Genomic DNA, 20942 nt, shown 5'->3' on the forward strand with positions numbered 1-20942 from the left:
CAAAAGAAAGAAACGAAACCTTCATAGGGTTACTTTGTTGTCCGTCCGTCCGACTATGTGTCGATTTGAAAATAAAAACATATCTACAGTATGTCCACGGATTGTCTTTATAAGAGGAAACCCTTTTTATATTATTGAGATTTTGAGAAAAATGCATTTTTCATAAAAATGTTTGCTTGTTCTGAAATGATTAATCCCGTTTATACTTTACCAAATTTCCATACCGATTTAGAGAATACGTTTTCTTTGGAAATATCATTTAGATTTCATTGTTTCATAGATGGTTATAGATAGAGCAAAAAATACTGTATAGGGTGGTGGAATTTTTATTCATTGTTATGTAAATTCATTAAAAAAATTAGATTTTTTAAAAATTCGCTTAAAAGATCAAGTCTGCCTTGGAAATCCAATTGACACTTTATATGACAGCAAGTTAATTTTTGTTTACTCTATTAAGTGTCAAATCTGGACACAAAAATTTATAGTATCTAAATAGTTTAAAATGTATTAACAGTCAACAATATGTTCACAAGGAAACACGAGATATGTATCATGTTTACTTAAAAATAATAGAAATTCCGATATGACATGCGCAAGTTTTAGAACATTGTATCCTGAAAGGACGCAGCTTCATCGTACCGTTTTCGCAAGGATTTCAAGAAATTTAGCAGTTGCTGGTAGCTTTAAGAAACAAGAGGGCAATATTTTAAAAGGCTTAATGATTTTAATGGGCCAGCTCAGATTCAAATAAATCCGGAAACTTCTAGTAGTAAAGTAAAATAACTCGAGTGTTGATTTTAAAGTTTTAGTAAAATAACTCGAGTGGGATTCTTATGTAGGGAAAATTATCAAAACATAAATATCACTGCGTGCTTAAGTCTAAACGCACCATTAGGTTTGTTCTTTATTATACAGGGTGGCCCATCGAAAACGTTCCGCAAGGCATAACGGCCAGGGTAATTTTTTTTTTCAGAAAATCCAAAAACACGTCAATTTTGTTTGTGGGACAACTTTTGCCCCAAAAATGATTGCAAAATCTTCAACCCTCTAAGCGGGGGTGTCATCCCCAACTTTTTTCAAATGGGAAGGGGAGTCAATGAAGTTGGGTGCAGTCAAACGTGAGATTATTGTCCGCTGATGACGCCAGGCATTGGTACGTTTGATAAATGGTTGCCATATTGTGGAAATATCTATACATGACTTCCTAAAGATGTTACTGTTACTTGATGTAAAAATATCTTCTTTATATTTGATATATTCTAACCATATGGTGCGGAGATCCTAACATTAACCAGGGAAATAGTAAGCAAAATCAGAATAATGCATAGAGCAATGGAAAATCAATATTGGATTTATATCTGAGAGAAAAGTACCGAATATCGAGAAAAAAAAAGTACGAGACAGAACAAAAGTCATGGATGCCATAGGGAAAATAACTACTTTGAAATAGAATTGGACAGGGCACATTGCACGGCTAAACGATGACCGATGGACAAAGAAAATTATAGAATGGAGACCAAGACATGATGCATTCAGGAGCAGAGGCCGTCCTCCAACCAGATGGCATGACGAATTAAGGCGTATCCACAGTAACTGGATGCAAATAGCTCAAGATATGGAGTTATGGAAGCACACGATAGAGGCCTACGTCCAGCAGTGGACTTAAGTGGCTTGTTGATGATGATGACGATTTCTCTCTCTCTCCAATCTGCTGAGGGTCGTGACTTCTATGAGAATAATTTTTGTTTTATAAGATCTTTCCAGGCTAATCTGTCTTCAGCTCAATGGATAGCTGAGTGTAGGGGTTTTTGTTTGTCTTACTTGTTTGTACTACATTGTTAGTCTTACTTGCTCGATCCATCTTGTTGGGGACCGACCTCTACATCTTTTTCCTTGGACATCACTAGTTATAATAATTTTTTCCATGTTGTTGGCAGGTCTTCGAGCAATGTGTCCAAAGTACTCGAGGATGCGTTTCAGACAGATTGGCGACAGTCGGGTGTTTATGTTGAGTTCATTAATTGTTGATAGATTAGTTCTTCTAGCTGTCCAAGGTATTCTCAGCATACGTCTGTAACACCACATTTCAAAGCTATCTACCATGAGCCTTTCCGATGCTTTGATGGTCCTGGATTCCACTCCATGAAGAAATATTGAGAAGACATTTGTATGCAGCAAATTCTTTTTTGTGTGGGTTGTTATCACCCTGCCCTGCCATATTCTTGTAAGGCAGTTGTAACAGTTTTTGCTAACTGTATTCTGCGTCTAATTTCTATTTTACAATTGCCTTCGTCATTTATGTTTGATCCAAGATAAACAAAATCATGAACCACTTCCATACCATTAAGCTGGAAAGATCTTTGTAGGGTTTTCCCTCTGTCCACGAACATTAATTTCGTTTTTTGGCGGTTGAGAGTTAGTCCCATCTCAGCACTTTCATTTTCCACTCGCAAGAGTAGACTCGCCATTTCTTCTTCACTTTAACAGTTTAAAGCAAATAAATGCATAATTGGCTGAAGAATATAGTGATTATTAATGATTCCAGAGTTACAGCCAACCATGGTTTTAGTATTGAACTGCCCCATAAATTCGCTCATTTTTTATAATTAGTTTTTATGTGAATAATAAAAACTGATAAATAACTCTTGAGCATTGGTAAATTTGATTTTAGCAAATTTATATTTTTTCCCATTTATTTTACTATTAGGTTAGGTTGCTGGGGTTTGATCCTGTTTGATCTCTCACTCGGAGGCCGTGGGTCCATTGCGATACTCCTGTGTTATTGTACCAAACCTTCCTCTCATTCCTGCTTTGCGTTAAAGCACTTTCAGCTCTTTGGAAAGTTCCCGATGTCGCTGATGTTGGCTTCTACTGCTTCCTCTAGTCCCTCCAAAAAACCTTGCCCTAAAGTTTTAAAGCGTCGGTATTCCAGTGCCGGACAGTGTCACAGCAGATGCTCTATGGTTTCTTCTTCCTCTCCGCACTCTCTGCAGTAGTCGTCGTTGGAAATCTTCCATCTCACGAGGTTTACCTGCGTGGGGCAATTTCCAGTGATGACACCTACAATTATGCGTACTAGCACAGGTACTAGGTTCTTTTTGAGCTCTAGTAGTTGTTTTGTCTTTTTGCTATCTACCACTGGCCACAGTCTTCGATATAGCGCAGTCCTCACGGTGTTGCCACGTCTCTTTTTTTGCTGGTTTGCCTTGATGGTAGTTTCTATAGCTACCTTCCGTGTGTTGATCGTCACAAGTGGTGGGTCATCTGCCATGGCCTCTCTCCTGACCCCCTCTTTGGCAAGTCTGTCTGCTTCTTGGATTCCCACCACATTGTTGTGACCTGGCTTTTTTTACTATTGGTTCTTCCCGTTTATAATCTTTCTGTGGTCATTATATGTGTGGACATATTAGTTAGTCAGGAAGCAAACAGCAAAAACCACTGTTTAAATACCTACCTGTTGTTCCAGCCTCGATAATAACATCTCCAGGTAGAAAAATCAGATATATCAAATTAGCTCGCAAGCTTGTCAAACCGTCCATAGGAATGTCCTTGAATAATTCGACTTCAAAAATGCTATTTCTTGATAACGCAATGAGGATTTCCTTTTTCAAAACTGACGGCGTAATTTTACTAATGCTGGACTCCTGTAAAACAAATAAAATAATTATCTATAAGATGCTTAACTTAATATATCAATATTGTCATTTTTTACTAGAAGGAAATATTTTTACGACGTTGTGCGTTTAAATTCTAATCAGTATTTAGTGGCTGTATTCAGTATTTAGTGGCGCTGCCACCATCGGGGAATATCGTAAAAAAACTAGCATATACAAATACACGGGTTTAAATAGTGGGTATACGAAAAATGTGTATTACTTAATTATTCTAAAAGTGTTATAATTAAGTTTCGTTGTGTAATTTGTGAAAATTCTAAAAATAAAAATAAAAAAGTAAATATTTTGATATCTTCAGAAGGTATAACTTTAGTATTATAATTTATTATTCCGCAGATAAAAGAACTTTTTAGACGAGTTCAACTACAATAGCGAGCATAGTTTTAATCACAGGTTTTGCTAGTGGGGCATAATTGGGATTATTTTGGCTATAACGAATTTTTTTACGTACAGGTACATAATTATAATTTTAGAAGATGTTCATAAAACATTTAATCACTAGTTGATTAAAAAAAGTATACCATTAATATTGAAAATTATATTTTATTCTCTCATAGTATAGGTCTATTTAATATTCTGAATATGTAGCGAGCCCTTTGTTTACTCACTTGTTTCGTCGAACTGCTTGAATCTATTTTTGATAGTGATCAAATCGATGTGAGAAACTATGAACCTATAAAATGTTGTTTTGGGAGAGTTAAATATCCGGGAAAGTTGAGTTATTGAATATTATTGCCTTAATTACGCTCTCCTTTACGCGTTACCATTTTTTCGGTAATGTTATTAACATTTGAAATTGTCACAACACAACACGACGCCTAGTTCTTTTTCACTTTTTTTACTACCCGAAACAGCGTTACATCACACAAACCTCATACCTGAGTGTTTTATAGTCTCAATAACTGCACTAGCAAACTAAAATACTTAAATATTATGACATAACCACGTTTTCAATATTATTTTAATGCGATCAACATGGCGGCGGCGGCGGCGGCGCGGCGCGGCGGCGCCGGCGTGAACTATATATTGATAATTTCTGATTTTTGTCGTAAAGCGCTATTGTCGGAATTTGTTGAAATTAACTGAAATGCACCAAGCCTATAGTGAAAATTAAAACAACTCTCAATAGAGGTATCATTTACAATGTCATTTAGTATACTTACCTTATAAAATTTCCTTTGAAACTTGAAATTCAGATACAAGAAAATCCGGTTTCTTAGTTCTAATGGCAGTGCCTTATGTGCCATATACGCCTCTATACTGGCGTAGGCTTTTTGTTGTTGGTTTCTTGTGCTGGAAAACTGGTACCACAGTTGGTAAGCCTCCATACAAAATACACAAATATAAATACTAATGGCAAAATCTTAAACAAAAAATATACAATAAATATAGGCGCCTTGACTTACAACGACGTAAAGTAAGAGTTGAACAAAGAAACCGTAGAGTATCAAGAATACTGGGCATAACTTGTCGATGATGTGGTCGGATACATGCAGGCCGTGACTAATCATCATCAGCACCTCAAAAGTAGACATGGCGCTAGCAAATGGCGGTCTATCTTTAAATTCAGGCACTTCAATCTAATTAAAAGAACAAAAGTTAAAATAAGAAAGTGTTGGCTTGCTCATTAAGTTATAAATCTCCATTAACTGAAGAGTGAAAACAAAAAAAAAGATTTGTGAAAAAAAAGTGATTTACCTATCAACGATCCAAGTAGCATTTGGACGTTATCTAACGTCGGGTATACATCGCGTTCAATAAACCCGACGTCGGGTACCAACGTCGGTTCGACCGCCTGACGACCCTTATTTGCACCTAAATGGGGAATACAGATTCGGGTCGCCTCGACGTCGGTATCTGACCTAATAGGGAATGTAATTCTACCAATTACCAACGTCATATTACGTTGGATTTTAGTTACTTAAAATTCGTCGCTAAGCACTTACGTTATTTTTGGTTTCATATTCGCTACCAAGAATACATAAAAACCTAACCAAACTACCTAATTACAAATGGATTCATAATCACTCCTCGAATATAACTATAAGTGCCTATCTAATTTCGTATTATAGTAATTCTGAATCATTAATCCAGACATCAGTTTTGTCAACGGAAGTCACTTTCTTGATATATTTGATTAAAATACTCCGGAAAACAACGAGCGCTTTCAAAATTAGGTAGATTTATGAAATAAAAATATCTATAAAAAAGTAACTCACAATTTTTTTTTTATTTTCTAGCTGGTTTAATCATAAAACTGTACTGTGGTTCCCCCCAAACTCAACCTTATCGATATTATTCTACTAGAAATCGAAATGTTAATATAAATTTTAAAAACAAAAAACGATTTTAAAATGGCTGACAATCGGATACGTGTTAAGAATGGCGGATTTCTGAGTCCGACTTAATATGAACTACCAATATACCAATTCCGACCGGGTCTCCAACATTAGTCGTCTCACACGACCGAAGTCATCAAACCGGAAGACCGGCAATCGTATTATGACGTATATAATTCCAACGTACGCCACGTAACCTCACTTTGTTTATCAGTGATTTGTGGATTTGTGCAACTATATTTTAGTTTTTGTTTTCTCCTTAAAAAAAATGGGCAGCCACTTTTTTAAGCCTAACCTCACATGTCAGAGGAGGATGGGGTCCGCTGGTTTCCTAAGCTAAAAAATGAAATTAAGATGCACCAGTGTAATGCAGCATCTCTTCCGGATAAAAATCATTTATGGGTGGAGGCAAGACATCACTACTACTATTATTATTTTGCAAAAGCCTCGACCTCTTTCTGTAAAATGTAGATGAATGTCTAAATCCCTTTTTAGTGCTTTTTTAGGCATAAGTTTGTTTACAAAAACTTTTTATTAGGTTATGTTCATGATGTTCATTAGGTCGCAAATGCTACTTAATGGGTTGTATTTACGGACGTAAATAGAGATACGTAAATTAGGTTATAAATATGAACATAAAATACAACAAAATATAATTGGACGTTACTTTAGGGATTATCAGTGAGACGTATATCCTATTCGGACAACGGGTAGACGTCGGACTAATTCAAGTATATGTACGTCGTGCAATCCAACGTGGGAACGACGTTGGGAAATTAATAAAAATGGTACGTTGTTATTTTGTACGTCGACAGATTGTTGGATTTACAGACTCAGATCCAACGACGTCGCTTTTAATAGGAAAGCGACGTCACAGGTCGTATCACCAGCATCCGACCTAAATTTGCACAAAGTCTGACGTCGCTTCAGGTCAGATTTAGTTCGAAGTCAGATATATGCTACTTGGGGAAACTTAATATTTAAAGAAAAAATATCTGTTATAGAGTCACTCTGCCTTGTTAAAACAAAACTTACCAGCAAATAATAAACGACCAGATTCAATCCCAAAATGGTAACCATCAAGTTGATCACACACCTGATCCCGCTGTAAACGTAAACGTTCAGCTCTAAGTATAGTTTGATCTGGTGCAGAGTGTCAAGGAAATATAGATATCTGAAAATATTTAACATGATGCATCCGTCATGCATCGTTTTATCGTTGATTGAAGAAATAAGAGGATGCGCAACCTTATTATGCGATTTCGTGGCACAAAATATGTCCGAGATGTAGCTGGCGTTGCCGTTACATGTCCGAGATTTAGTTTAGCTCTGCGCCGCTGCGCACTGTTAAGGTGCTCGCGCACTTAGTCGAAGTGTCGGGAATGGAAGCGGCGCGAAGCGAAGAGGCGCGTCTTCTTTTCGGACCAACTAGGAGTCGTTTCCCTGCGCGGCGATAGGCGGCAAGAAGATTTAAATATTTGTTGATTCTTGTCTCATATCCAAGTTTGTGCGTTATTTGGTAGGAAGAGGTGCTAAAGTTGGGGCAAATTTTCTTTCTAGCCGTGATACAGAGACATAATTGCAAAGGTAATTTAATTATTTTTGATTTATTCTATTGATTTATATTATGAACACAGCATTTTTTCTTGTTTTTATCTTCTTCTTCTTCTTCCATAGTGGCAATTAAACTTAGTACAAAAGGGTCCTCTTCTGACAAACTGCTCATCTACTACACTAGACAACGTACTGCGTTGAAATCATGAAATAAATAAAATTCGCGTCGCGTCGTTCGAGACGCCACGCTTCGCCCCAGTGCGCGGACGTCAGCTGCATGACGCTTCGTCTGTCTGCGCGAGCATCTTTGTCATTTACAGCGCAGCAGATACAGAATATTGTACCGTAGTTCTATTTTCAGTCGACATGGGGGTGGTTGTCGGAGACAATGTTGCGTAGATTTAAGATTACGTATTATTTTCTATCATTAAACAATTTAATATAATGTTATATGATTAAATAAAGAACGGCGTCAGAGTTGGCTTTTAACTTAAGATCGCTGTTATTTCATATGTAAAATATTACGATAAGTGTCAATAATGGTCATCTCTAAGCCAACTAAAAACTTGACTTCGCCCAACGATATCTTCAGTATATATAAAATAATTTAATTTTTGTTTTTTAGTATATTTAACACGAATAAATTTTCAATACATAGGTAAACAAGGATTTTTCATCCAAAGATATTTTCGTCAAACGTATAAAGGCTGATTCATGGTACACCGGGCCGTACCCGAGCCGGGCACGTTCCGTAAAGTAGACACCGAGACACGTCCGGGCCTTCAATATATGCTACACCGAGTGTACAACGGGGATCATGTCCGTGCCGATTATATTCTAGAAAACAGTGTTGCCGCAGTGGTACATTTGTACCAAATTTGATACTTTTAATTCTATTTGGTACAGTGGTACTACATTTTCAAATCCAGGATGATTTGGTACAATAATTATTTCCCACGCGCACCGAAATTGAATAGATATTTAATAATTATTGTCGTTGATATTGCATTAAACGCGCTTACCGATACCATTCGGAGAAAATCCGCATTAATTAACGACGTATTATAAACGTTGTAATGTCTATAGCGTTGCCTATATTAAATAACCCGAAGAAAAAACTTGAAAATTTACTGTTTCTAACATGCTTCTATATTTGCGTTTTTTTTAAATAAAATTTAAGTTTTCCAAGTATTGTGTGTAGTATTAGAATTACTTAGAATTCTTCAACCTATACATACTTATAATTGGGTTTTCTGAATTTCTATTTCATGTTTTTCGTCTCGATTTGTGTCTTTCTCCAGGAAGTTTTTTTATGTAGAAATTTATGAAGAAATTCACAGCGACCAAACCGGTTAAAGTCATTTGCAGATGTATTTTGTTGTGCTTTAAAAAATTGTACCAAAGTGGTACATTTTTAGTTTATAATGTGGTACGCGCTAAAAGTTGGGTGCGGCAACACTACTAGAAAACAGTCGCTATAGGCCCGTAGACGAACGAAGTATTTAGCCCGGGCGACTCATTTATGTTTGCCGCAACGGGGCCGGACCGTAGCGGATCCGAGGAAAAATGTACACCGACATTTCTCGGACGGGGCACGGACGCGTTCCGGCGAAGCTCGGCCGATGCTCGGTTTAGCATGAATGCATAAGTATAAATAACATTTGACAATGTTTGGCCGTGCCTTCACCGTCGCACGGCCCCGGCCCGTCACAGTGTACCATGAATCAGCCTTTACAGTTCTTACACATTTTAATATGACAACACTGTTGCTTTCGACACCGTCTTCAATACGCCTTCGCTAGCCGAATTAGAGAAAAATGAGTGTTTTATGCGTTGGCCGCAGTACGACTAGAGGCTTCACCGTACAGCACTTGAGACGAAAAAATCAAACATCAAACAGCCTTGTCGCGAGTCCATTAGGTTGCGTATCTTCCCAATTCCTTCAATCAACGGTTTTTCTTTTATTGGTTTATTTTAAAAATATCAGATAATACTTCAATATGATTGGATTGACGGAACGGCAGACGACGAATGACGGTTGCATAAAAGCACATTCTTGCCATCGAATTGACAGAATAAAAATTGGCGTAAGGGGTGCCCAAGGGGGGCACCCCCCAGAGAAATCTTGAATTATGACTCTTGGCTACGTATTAATTTTTATTTGCTTGTGATGTAGTAAAAATGACGTTTTCTAGTTTTGCTTAGTTAATATTATTTTATTGTGTTCAAAGAATGTATTAATTTTTATTTATTTAGAAAATTTGTAGGTAAAGTTTGTAGTGCAGGCAAAATTTGTAGGTGTGATAACCAAGTCTATGAAATTTATTGATAGAGAAATTCATGAAAACGTTTTATTCAAAAAATGTGTTTTAAAATTATTTTTTATTTTTATAAAAACAAAAGCCTTAGGCCCCCTGGGACCAGCCCCAGGCCCCCCTGGATGAATTGCTAGTTACGCTAATCAGAATAACACATAACGTCATACCTTGCGTATGCAAACAAAGGTAATATCCATTTTAAATTCCTAATGTATATGTTATCCGAGTTCCACTTGTTCTGCCACGTTAATATTCTAAGAAAATATGGCATTATAGATACAATGTCAAATACGAAATAAGATGTCAGATAGGATCTAGCTACTTCCTTGGAACTTAGAACCACTACGTTATTCTCTTTCTCGTAGTATCCACTGTAGAAGCTCAGTATAATCAAAACTAAATAGGAAACTGAAAAAAAAACACAATTTTAGAGTAGAGCATTTTTTTCAGTATCTGTTATTATCCATTTTTTTTTTCACTAGAAAATACACAATCAACACAACACAATTTCTCAAAATGAAGTTCGCAATTCTCGGTCCTAGCCAACTACTGATTCGCGGCTAGATTTAAATTATGTCATCAGTGAAAATAGGATGTGAGACTGTGCTATCATCTTTGGCTATCACATCAATAAGTAACAAACAAACAAACAAACAACAACGCTTTATTGTGCAAAAAGCCAAAACAGCTTCAACGACAAAGCACTCACAAAACAAACAAAAGCACAAAAAAAATATACAAACAACAAAAAATACACAATACGAATCATACAATTCAAAAAAATTTAAGTCATTAAAATTACAAATAGAACATACATGGACAATTGCAGAACAGTAAGCAGTAAATAGATATAATTTTAAGAGTTATAAAATATTAAATACTTGACCTTTTACCAGTGCGTGAGATGATCATGAATTTTAAAATTCAAATTTTTTTATGATTAAACATCAACAAAAAAGTTATTTAGCGCATATAGGGCTGGCTCCAGTAAGTATGATTTCAGAGCTTTGCGAAATGCGGGAAAGAATGAAAGCGACTTGATATTCAAAGGCAGATGATTGTACATTTTTTGGCATTGTACAGTATTGAACCTTTAACTAGTTCTGAGCTCGGGGTTGGCAGATAAAGATCGTGCTCCGCATTCCTAAGTGGATAGTTATGAGATGGCCTTTCAGGAATAGCAGATATGTGCTTGCGGATTAAGCAAACGGATTCAAAAATGAATAAAGAGGGAAGAGTCAGTATTTTGAAATTTTAAAGAAATTCTGGCAGTGAGTTCTACTGTTCAGTCCCAATAAATATCGAACTGGTCTTTGAAGACTGAAAATACGACCAAATTTTGTTGCGCAGCAAGTACCCCAGAATGGAAGGGCATAACGAAGATGTGACTCAAAAAGGGCATAATAGGTTATTCTAGAGGTTGGTAAATTAAGTTCCTTAGAAACTGATATTAGCGCAAAACAGGCAACGCTTAGTTTCTTTGATAGGTCTGCGATGTGAAAGTCCCATTTTAACGAGTTGTCTACAACAAGTCCTAAGAATTCCACAGAGTCCAGGACGTCAATAGTGTTGTTATTAAGTTACAAAAAAAACTTGCATAGTACTTTTATATGATAAAACTTTAGTTTTTGATAGGTTGAGGCTTAGGAGATTAGAATCGCACCAAGATTTAATGGTGCTTAAGTCACTGGATACAGTATTATCGAGATTATTATTAGATTGTTCGCTTATGTCTAGATTTGCAATGTCGTGATGATTCGTGATGATCGTCTTGATAAAGACCAGAAACAAAATAGGCTGACAAGAAGACATATACGTATCAATCCTCACAAGCTGCCTTCTGTTGCCAAGATATGACTTAAGCCATTCGAGCGGCAAGAGATTGCAATTTGTTTGAGCTTGAATATTATATAAAATATAAATTACTTACTATAACTAACAGTATATACGTTATTTGTCAACTCTGGGGGCCAGTGAGCCGCTATTATCGGCCACCAAATGTAAGTAAAACACAAAATAAAAAACATGTAGATTCGAAAGGCGAAACTAAACATACTAAATGGATGGATCATGTTGTAATTAGCTGTAAGATGTCGTGCTTCCTCTCTTTTGAATTGACTCGATGATCTTATGTAATATTTAGTAAGCGGATGCTTAGAGTTTACCATAAAACATCTACAAAAGCCATAATATTAATCCAATTAATACAGGGATTAACGTACTTGCTTCATACTTTTTCAGCTTTCTTCTGGTGTGGATAAACAATCCAGTACAAATGAAGGAGTTCAGTAATTCATCCGCCTCACAGCCTAAAGTACAATGGTGAATGTTTTGATATTGATACTTTTTGGTTTTAGGCATTTCGATTTCGTCAAAAAAATGTTTTGACACCTTAGAATATTTAACTGTGTCAACTGAAAATCATTTTGACAGTTTTATACGATGTATTACCTTAATAACTCTAAAATGTTATTTTTTGGTCAGAAGAGTAAATAATTAACTTTAAAACTTCATACAGTAGTGCTATGGTGGCTCGTAACAACCAAACCACAGAACCATGACATGATAATACCTTAATTTTTCCACAAAACAATTTGTTTATCTTCAAAAATGTTTTAATGTACCGGGTATGGCCAATTAAGAATGGATTCCGTATTTCAGAAACTACTTATCGCATAACTTTGGGAAAACAAATAATTGTATCGGCCAAGAGAAATGGCTGGAAATTATTTTCAAGTTTGAAAAATGTCCTTATGTGGCTTATCAGAAAACAGTATTATAAGAAAAACAGGATATTTTAATTATTACTATTGTAATCAATGAGAAATTTATTATTTTTTGATATAGCGCATTCTGCTCTATCTCATAAAATAAAGTGGTGCCGGGAAGGTTAAGGTTGCTTTTGTTAATTAACGATAACACTGGTTTGGGTTAACCCATTTAAATAAACTAGGTCTCGTTGAAAAGAGCTTTTCTTCCGTAATAATCTGCAGTATAAACTTTGTCTACATATATATTACCGTGGTAGCTAGGGGGCGCTGTTTGACATAATAGTTATTGCGCGTTTGCACAAAAAAACTTAATAGTAGGCTATATTTCTTTTTCCACAGTTAAATACAGCACAAAATTTCCAAAGAGTTGCCACAAACCGCAACTTTCTATCTCCTCCCTAACGGGATACATTAAGAGGACAGTTAAGGTTAGGCTGCCGCCTAGGCCTATAATGATGTAATTAAAAATTATACTTATTATTATTTCTTTACTTTATTCGATAGAATATAAAGACTAATAGAATGACTCTCCGAATAGAATGACATATCATATGTCAACTTTTGACATTTTCGCGTATGGTTTATTTGACATTGTAACATGCGATTCATAACGACAATTTGACTCAAAATAGGAAGCGTGCGGTACCAAATTATTCGTAAAAAATACTTTTTCCAAATATGCTAATGAGCCACCCTTGTTCTATGAAAAAATTGAGATATGATTAAAAATACAATTTGGGCATCTTTTAATCGGCCAGGACAAGACACGAATTTTAAAAATCAAAAGTTGTAGTCATTTCCTGTAAAATAGGAAATGACCAAAAACAATTGAATATGTCAATCAATCCTAATTTATGTCACATACTAATATACCAAATCTCGTTTTTATCTAAAAAAATAAAAAGTTATAGGGGTGAGCCACTTTTGAGACGCACCCGGTATATTATTTTAATTTTTGAAAAGTCTACACTTTTGGATATTAAAACATGCAATAATTTGCAATCAGAAAACACTAACAGCAATTTTTGTATAATTCTGGAGTTTTACTAATTTCCTTTTTAATTATTTAGCGAACAATTTCTTTAGAAGGAAGAAAGGTATTGGTGTTACAAGTAATTCGATTCCCATTAGAATATTAAATGATTTGTCAAAGAATGTAATTATTATATCACAGTTGCGTAAATATTGAACTAAATTTTGTGCGAAAATACCTGAAAACTAGTCATTTGTCTGATACTAAACGCCCAGGGTTGGATTGTAATTTTATAATTTATTACGAGTATTATGACATTAATACGCTTTACAGGTACAGGGTGTCCCATTTTTGTTTTACAGGGTTTCTCTTTTATGAGCAGAAGTACAAACATGCCGTTTTCACCTCACTTTGCTACTTTTTATGAAACTAAAGATGCTACACACAGACTTGTCCTAACCCTCTTAGTTCCTGAAATACAGGGCGAATTGGGAAATGTTGCATTTTTCGACCCCCTTCGAATCTCGCGGTTATCTTCTAAAATGTTATAACTTATCGAAAAGGTGAAAACTGATTCGCATAGAGTTTTTCACGTAGAACTCAGTGGCGTAACTAGATTTTCGCTGGGAGCTGTCATTCTTAAAGTATAACCCAATCTTATATTTTTTTAAATGGAGTACCCTGTATATTATTTTTTTTTATTTGTCTTGTATAACCTTTCTAAAAATTTTTTATACTATATACTTATTTTCATAAATAAGGTAATAACTGCTTTATTTCACTTTTTCCATGTAGAATGCTCTCAGTACCGGTTTCAGAGCCCTACTCCATCATCAGGTGAGCTTGGGCAGATCCACAAAATGACAACCACAGCGCAGAGATAGTTAATTTACTACCATTGCACGCAGGCCGCTATCTCCCGTTCGGGACTTAATATCTAACCGACACTTTCCGACAAGTCGGAATATACTATCTCTGCGCTGTGGTTGTCATTTTGTGGATCTGCCCAAGCACACCTGATGATGGAGTAGGGCTCCGAAACCGGTAGTGAGAGCAAGTTGATCCACATTATGACAACACAGCGTTGAATTAAATTTCTAGCCAAGAATTAAATTTCTATATCAGCAGTTAAGTGGCAAGAATCCTTATATAATTTTATTATATACCTATACTGCAAGAAATTTGTTTTCTATTTTATAATTTGGCTTGCCTGAAAAAAAGCCTTTTACCATCTTTTTACTATCGATAGTTGCGCCTCGGTGGTACGAAAGTACTACCATTGCACGCAGGCCGCTATCTCCCGCTCGGGACTTAATATTTAACCGACACTTTCCGACAAGTCGGAATTAATTATCTCTGTGCTGTGGTTGTCATTTTGTGGATCTGCCCAAGCTCACCTGATGATGGAGTAGGGCTCCGAAACCGGTAGTGAGAGCAGGTTGATCCACATTATGACAAACACAGCGTAGAATTAAATTTCTATATCAGCAGTTAAGTGGCAAGAATCCTTATATAATTTTATTATATACCTATACTGCAAGAAACTTGTTTTCTATTATTACTTTTTACGTTAATGAATAATTCATAATATGTCATTCTGAAATCAAATTAATTATGAAATTAACAATTATCGCTTCAGTGTTAAAAGTAAATCACGTGACTTACTTTTAGCACCAGTGCTAAAAGTAAATGACTTTTACCCTCAGTGACATAATATCACATTTTAGACACTGACAGCATGCGTTAAAAATTACATTTTTACTGACGTTGTAGAAAATATATTATTAAACTGACGAAACTACGAAAATATTTTAGCTTTTTTCGTTTTCTTGTTATTACCGATTCTGAACCGTCCTAGAACTGTGATGCGTATGCGCAGAACGAAATATGAAGACATTATTTCATTTGCGCATGCGCTGCAGAGTTCTAGGACGGTTCAGAATCGGTAATAACATGAAAATGAAAAAAGCTATTATTAAACCGACATAAAGTGTCAAATTCAACGAGCGTAACCATAGTTTCTCGATATACAGGGTGTTTCAAAACAAATGCGAAAAACTTCAGGGGGTGATTCCTTGTTCAAAATAAAGGGTAGTTTGCTTCATAAATGTTGGGTCAAAAGTCAACCATTAGGGAGATATCGCGGTACAAAGATGGCGGAAAAATAATGTTTTAATTTTTTATCGAAAAGAGATAGACTAATGAAATTTTATGGAAGCATTACTGTTATGAAAACACACTTTCTGGTAATTTTCTCACTTTTTTAAAATGAGTGGAAGGGGTTGAAATAAACTACTCCTATTATACTTGTTAACGAAATTTAAAGAAAAATCGTATCAAACACATGCAAAAAATTAATTTGGATAGTTTAGTTTGTTTAGAAACTTTTTTATCTCTTGTGTTTTTTGATAAAACTCACCGATTTGAAATTAAAAAATAAAATGTAAAGCATTACCCCATGTCAGGACAAAAAACATTTTTATTTTTTAATGTGTACTTTTTTTATTATTTTGTACTTTCATGAATTAAAAAACAGAATTAAAAATTGTTTGGTAAATGATTTTTAAGAGGTTATCATTCAGAAGAAAATGTAACAATATTATTACGAAATAAAACTGTTTGACAGCAGCCTACTAGATTCTTTATCCAAAAATGTTTTTTGTCCTGACATGATTGTAATGCTTTACATTTTATTTTTTAATTTCAAATCGGTGAGTTTTACCAAAAAAACATAAGAGATAAAAAAGTATCTAAACAAACTAAACTATCCAAATTTTTTTTGCATGTATTTGATAAGATTTTTCTTATAATTTCGTTAACAAGAATGATAAAGGTAGTTTATTTCAACCCCTTTCACTCATTTTAAAAAAGTGAAAAAATTACCAGAAAGTGTGTTTTCATAACAGTGATAATGCTTCCATAAAATTTCATTAGTCTATCTCTTTTCGTTTTCAAGATAAAAAATAAAAACATTATTTTTCCGCCATCTTTGTACCGCGATATCTCCCTAATGGTTGACTTTTGACCCAACGTTTATGAAGCAAACTACCCTTTATTTTGAACAAGGAATCAGCCCCTGAAGTTTTTCGCATTTGTTTTGAAACACCCTGTATAAGTATACATACAAGGTATGACTTTTAAATCTTTTTATATTATTTGGAACGTTTGAAATTGTTTAGAAACTTATTTGTGGCGTTTGAAAACAAATATATAGCATGTTCTATTCGGAGTAAAAACGACTCTGCGCCTCGGTTGTATGTCAAACGTACAGCCTCGCCGCAGAAAGTGTCATTTTTACTCCTAATAAAACAATATACTATTGTCTTGTAAAGGCAATCCGGGGACATACTGTAATCAATTTACTTAGAGTTATTTTTTTTTTGTAGTAAATACGTCGTAAATATACTGAAAGCATTTTGCATTTTCCCATCCTTGCAGTAACAATATTACAAAATTGACTCTTCCACGCAGAAAGCCACCACCGCTTCGCTCCAATTTCGTTTAATAAATAATAGTGAAAATTTCAGTTTCATTTGAATTATTTCATATAGTTATCTACTACAGATATTGCACTATTACACCTCGCCAAGAACAACTACCTAATGGTCGTAAGATCCTATTCGGGCGGGTTGTTCACAATTTTAATGGATGTCCGTCTGTTCGTCACGGAAAAACGCTTAACTGTATATCGCAGACCTGGTTTCAAAAAGCGGAACAATCGCGGAATATAAATTCGATATAGCGCGGGAATCGGTGTGATTTGAATTTTTAAAATATCTTCGCATGGGGTCGCGTCAAAGAAATTTGATTTGTGATGATACTGAAATTCATTTAGCGATGTTATACGTAATTAGTTTTAGCGATTATTGCAATTTGTCGACGGTGGTGGATAATATGTGAACATGTGGGAATATTTTTTTGTGTTGGTTTCAAGTGTTATTCCATGTAAGTGATTAAAAATATTTATACTTGCATATGAATTACTATTTCCAATTTTTTTATAATTTGGTTATTCGCATTATTATTCAAATTATCTTCAAAATACATTAAAGCTTGTGTCACATAAGTATCTACATCCTTATATGAGCGGTTGACTGCATTTAACTACGAACTTGTACTAAAGCACAGACTCTAAGTTAAGTTAGTTTGTGACTAAAGTGAACTTGTAGTAAAGTCCAGTTGGCTGGGAAATGACGATCGATGCCATTTCCCATATAAATTTACATATAAAATGACAGCGATCTTCATTTCATAGCCATCGCTGACGCCGTTTTTTTTTCGATCATACGGTACTTGTAACTCCATTAACTACTTACTTGTACTAAAGTAACACTTGGTATATTCATATCTTTTTATATTTATTAATTATTTTAACATTTTTCCAAAAATCAGACGTTACCATTTTTTTAATGTTATAAATATACCGAGTGGTTTTAAATTTAAAATTAAGATTTTTTAAAAGTGAAGTTAATAAAATTGTGCAGTGAAAGGCTCATATAGAGACGAATTTATCTTCCTTTACATCATATTTATAAGAAAAGAATGCCGTTCTTTTTTTAATTTTCTTCCTCAATAATAATATGGTGCCTACTATCCTTTACTATTCATATTAAAATATTTATTATAATCATCACGCTCTTTAAAATTTACTTTTATTAAATATCAGTTATCTTCAACTTTCTAGTAAAATATACTTTGATTAAATTATTTAGAATCCAATTTTCATGTTGATTTAACGATCAAAATTGTTAAGTACTAAATTCATTAAAGCGTTGTCCCCGTAGTGCTAAAGAAATGCTTTAATATATTTGAATTGGTAAAACTATATTTGATATATCTGACATACGAAATAATGCTTATTAAGAAAATCTTAAAATATAGGATTATGAATTTGATAAAAATGTTTACAAATATATACAGGGCGTCAAAAAATAGTGTATCTAACAATCTAACTTTGGTGGGTTCTTCCCGAAAGAAGTTACAGCCCTGGAAAGGTTAAATAAAAATAATATATTTTGTTTATTTTTTAGAACATTGGTAAACCATTTTTCTTGAAATTTGGGACTCTTACACACATTTTAATGCCAAAGCGAATGCCGATTGTGGAAAATTCCGTGACAGCCCTGAAAGGGTACATTCCATTAGGGTAGAGAGTACTACTGGTGGTACTTCCTTTATTTTTTACATTAATTTTAACAAATGATATAAAAAAGAACTTTTTTACGTAAAATGCAAAGAAATTTTAAATAAATTAACGAATTATTAAATATTAATCTCCTGATTTCGCTAATACTAAAATAGATCCATCGGAATCTTTCAACGCAAATATCTTGAAAAGCGTTCACCGTTTCGAACTAAATGAAGAGCACATAAAAAAATCCTAGCTTTACTTTTAATTTATTGAAATTACTGTAGCTGTAAGGAAAAAAGAAGTACCACTAGTAGTACTCTTTTAATGAAGCATTTTAGGACATATCTTCATAAGAAGTTTTTGTTTTACTTTAATCTGTAGAATCGCTCACCGAAGTTAGATACACTATTTTTTTGACACCCTGTATAATGTATATATTATATATTGTTTGAATAAATTAAATTAATAGCGAAATATTTAAAATCTATAAGGAAAAATTAGTGTTAGGTAACAGCAAATACCAATTGATTTTAATACAATTTGAAAAAGTGAAAGTTCTATTATATTTAATTCTGTAATTTCAGTTCGCTAATCTCCTCTCAGATGCAACGGATTATTTTATGACGTGACCGTGATTATCCGTCAAAAATTAACTGAAATTAAATCATAACAGCAATTTTTTTTTTAATTAAAAATATCACTTTTTCATTTTTATTTATGTTAGTTAATTTAGTTTTAATAAAGGTAGTAAAAAATTATAATTATTAATATTCTAGTATTAATGGGATCTTGAGGAAGGTAATCTTACATATTCAGATAATTTTCCTTTGTCCTACAGTAAGAAAGGAATTTAAATGGGAAGGATTAATTTTTCGCACATTTAAAATTTTTTAAAATCATCCGCAGTACTACTTCTTTATCATTTTAGAGTCACTTTTGCTAATCATTTTAGCAACAAATGATTAAAACTAAGTTAACCAAAATTGTAAATGTACAGGGTGGGCCAAATCGGTTAGGCTTGTAAAGAAAAACATCCTTTTCTATAGGAGATAAAGGAAAACTAATATCGGTGTCTGGAGCTCAATTTTTATCAAAAACATGATATCTGATACCGTTTCGGAGTTACGGGGTGTTTTTCAAAAATGGGCATTCTTAACAAATCGCTGTAATTTTTTTGCTATGGAATTATATTTTTAGAAAGGTCATTTTAAGTTCTTTTCAGTTAATTAAAAATATACAAGGTGTCCCAAATAAAAAATCAATTTTTCTGTTGATAACTCTTAAATTATTAATTTAAAAAAAATTGTACTTAAACCATTAAATTCTACGTAAAAAGGTGCTTTGGAAATGTTTTCATAAAAATACAGAATTTTCCATAGCAAAAAAGTCACAACGATTTGTTAAAAATGCCGATTTTTGAAAAACACCCCGTAACTCCGAAACGGTAATAGATATCGATGTGCGGTTTTCACCATCATGTTTTTCATCGAGAGCTCCAGACACCGATATAAGTTTTCTATACTTTCCTATAGAAAAGTGTGTTTCCCTTTAAAAGCGTCCAATTTGACCCATCCCGCACATAATATTATAGATTATTATATGCCATCCGACTATGCTATCATGAACAGCAAAATATGAGAATGAAAAAAAAAAATGGTGCACTGTAGTTGATTCCTGTAATTTTCATTTGTATGGGCAACAATTTTAACCTAAGTTTTGTTATTAAAATTTACTAATATTTGCTAATATTAAAATTATTCATAAAATAAAAAACAAATATATCTGCTCCTAAAAACCGTTGTTCGAATACATTTTCTAGTTAATTTTTAAAATTATAAATTATATTATGTAAATAAAGGATAAATTTTAAATTAATGTTAAAATAATATTTTAACATTATATTATACTAACAGTATATTATACTTAATAATTAATAAATCTTAATGATTCTGTCTAAAAATAAGAAACAAACTGTTGCAAATATTTATATGTAAAAATTGATGTTTTTTTTAATTTAAATTTTAATTTTTGAATTTCTATTAGATATTTAAATTAGCATAATTTTATCAATGTACAAAAAATACCTTAATCATGTAAGAACATCTGTCTGTGCTACTTATAGCTATTTTTTGTATGCCAAAATCCTTTATTAATAGTAATCCATTAATAATCCATTAATCGA

General features: G+C 33.8%; 2 protein-coding genes across 3 annotated transcripts in view; one reads left to right on the forward strand and one right to left on the reverse strand.

The window, feature by feature from the left end:
* Window positions 1-12282, reverse strand: part of LOC115881859 — a 74841-nt gene extending 62559 nt beyond the window's left edge. Inside the window, exons 1-7 of the mRNA XM_030899556.1 lie at window positions 12119-12282; window positions 11816-12060; window positions 10053-10293; window positions 7049-7187; window positions 5081-5254; window positions 4838-4996; window positions 3455-3644 (exon numbers count right to left, since the gene is read on the reverse strand). Coding sequence (XP_030755416.1) covers window positions 3455-3644; window positions 4838-4996; window positions 5081-5254; window positions 7049-7187; window positions 10053-10293; window positions 11816-12060; window positions 12119-12246 — 1276 coding nt within the window. The 5' untranslated portion in view covers window positions 12247-12282. The remainder of the gene's footprint in view (window positions 1-3454; window positions 3645-4837; window positions 4997-5080; window positions 5255-7048; window positions 7188-10052; window positions 10294-11815; window positions 12061-12118) is intronic.
* The window catches only part of LOC115881864 (pancreatic triacylglycerol lipase-like), a 249470-nt gene that overhangs the window by 198024 nt on the left and 30504 nt on the right, over window positions 1-20942 (forward strand). Inside the window, exon 1 of one of the 2 annotated variants that reach the window (XM_030899561.1) lies at window positions 17244-17574. The exons of the other annotated variant lie outside the window; for it this stretch is intronic. Coding sequence (XP_030755421.1) covers window positions 17532-17574 — 43 coding nt within the window. The 5' untranslated portion in view covers window positions 17244-17531. Of the gene's footprint in view, window positions 1-17243; window positions 17575-20942 lie in introns of those variants that run through there. 2 annotated transcript variants of the gene reach the window in all.

This window comes from Sitophilus oryzae, unplaced genomic scaffold (genome assembly GCF_002938485.1).
Source record: "Sitophilus oryzae breed Bouriz unplaced genomic scaffold, Soryzae_2.0 scaffold_1744_pilon_pilon, whole genome shotgun sequence".
In the NCBI taxonomy this organism is placed as follows: domain Eukaryota; kingdom Metazoa; phylum Arthropoda; class Insecta; order Coleoptera; family Curculionidae; genus Sitophilus; species Sitophilus oryzae.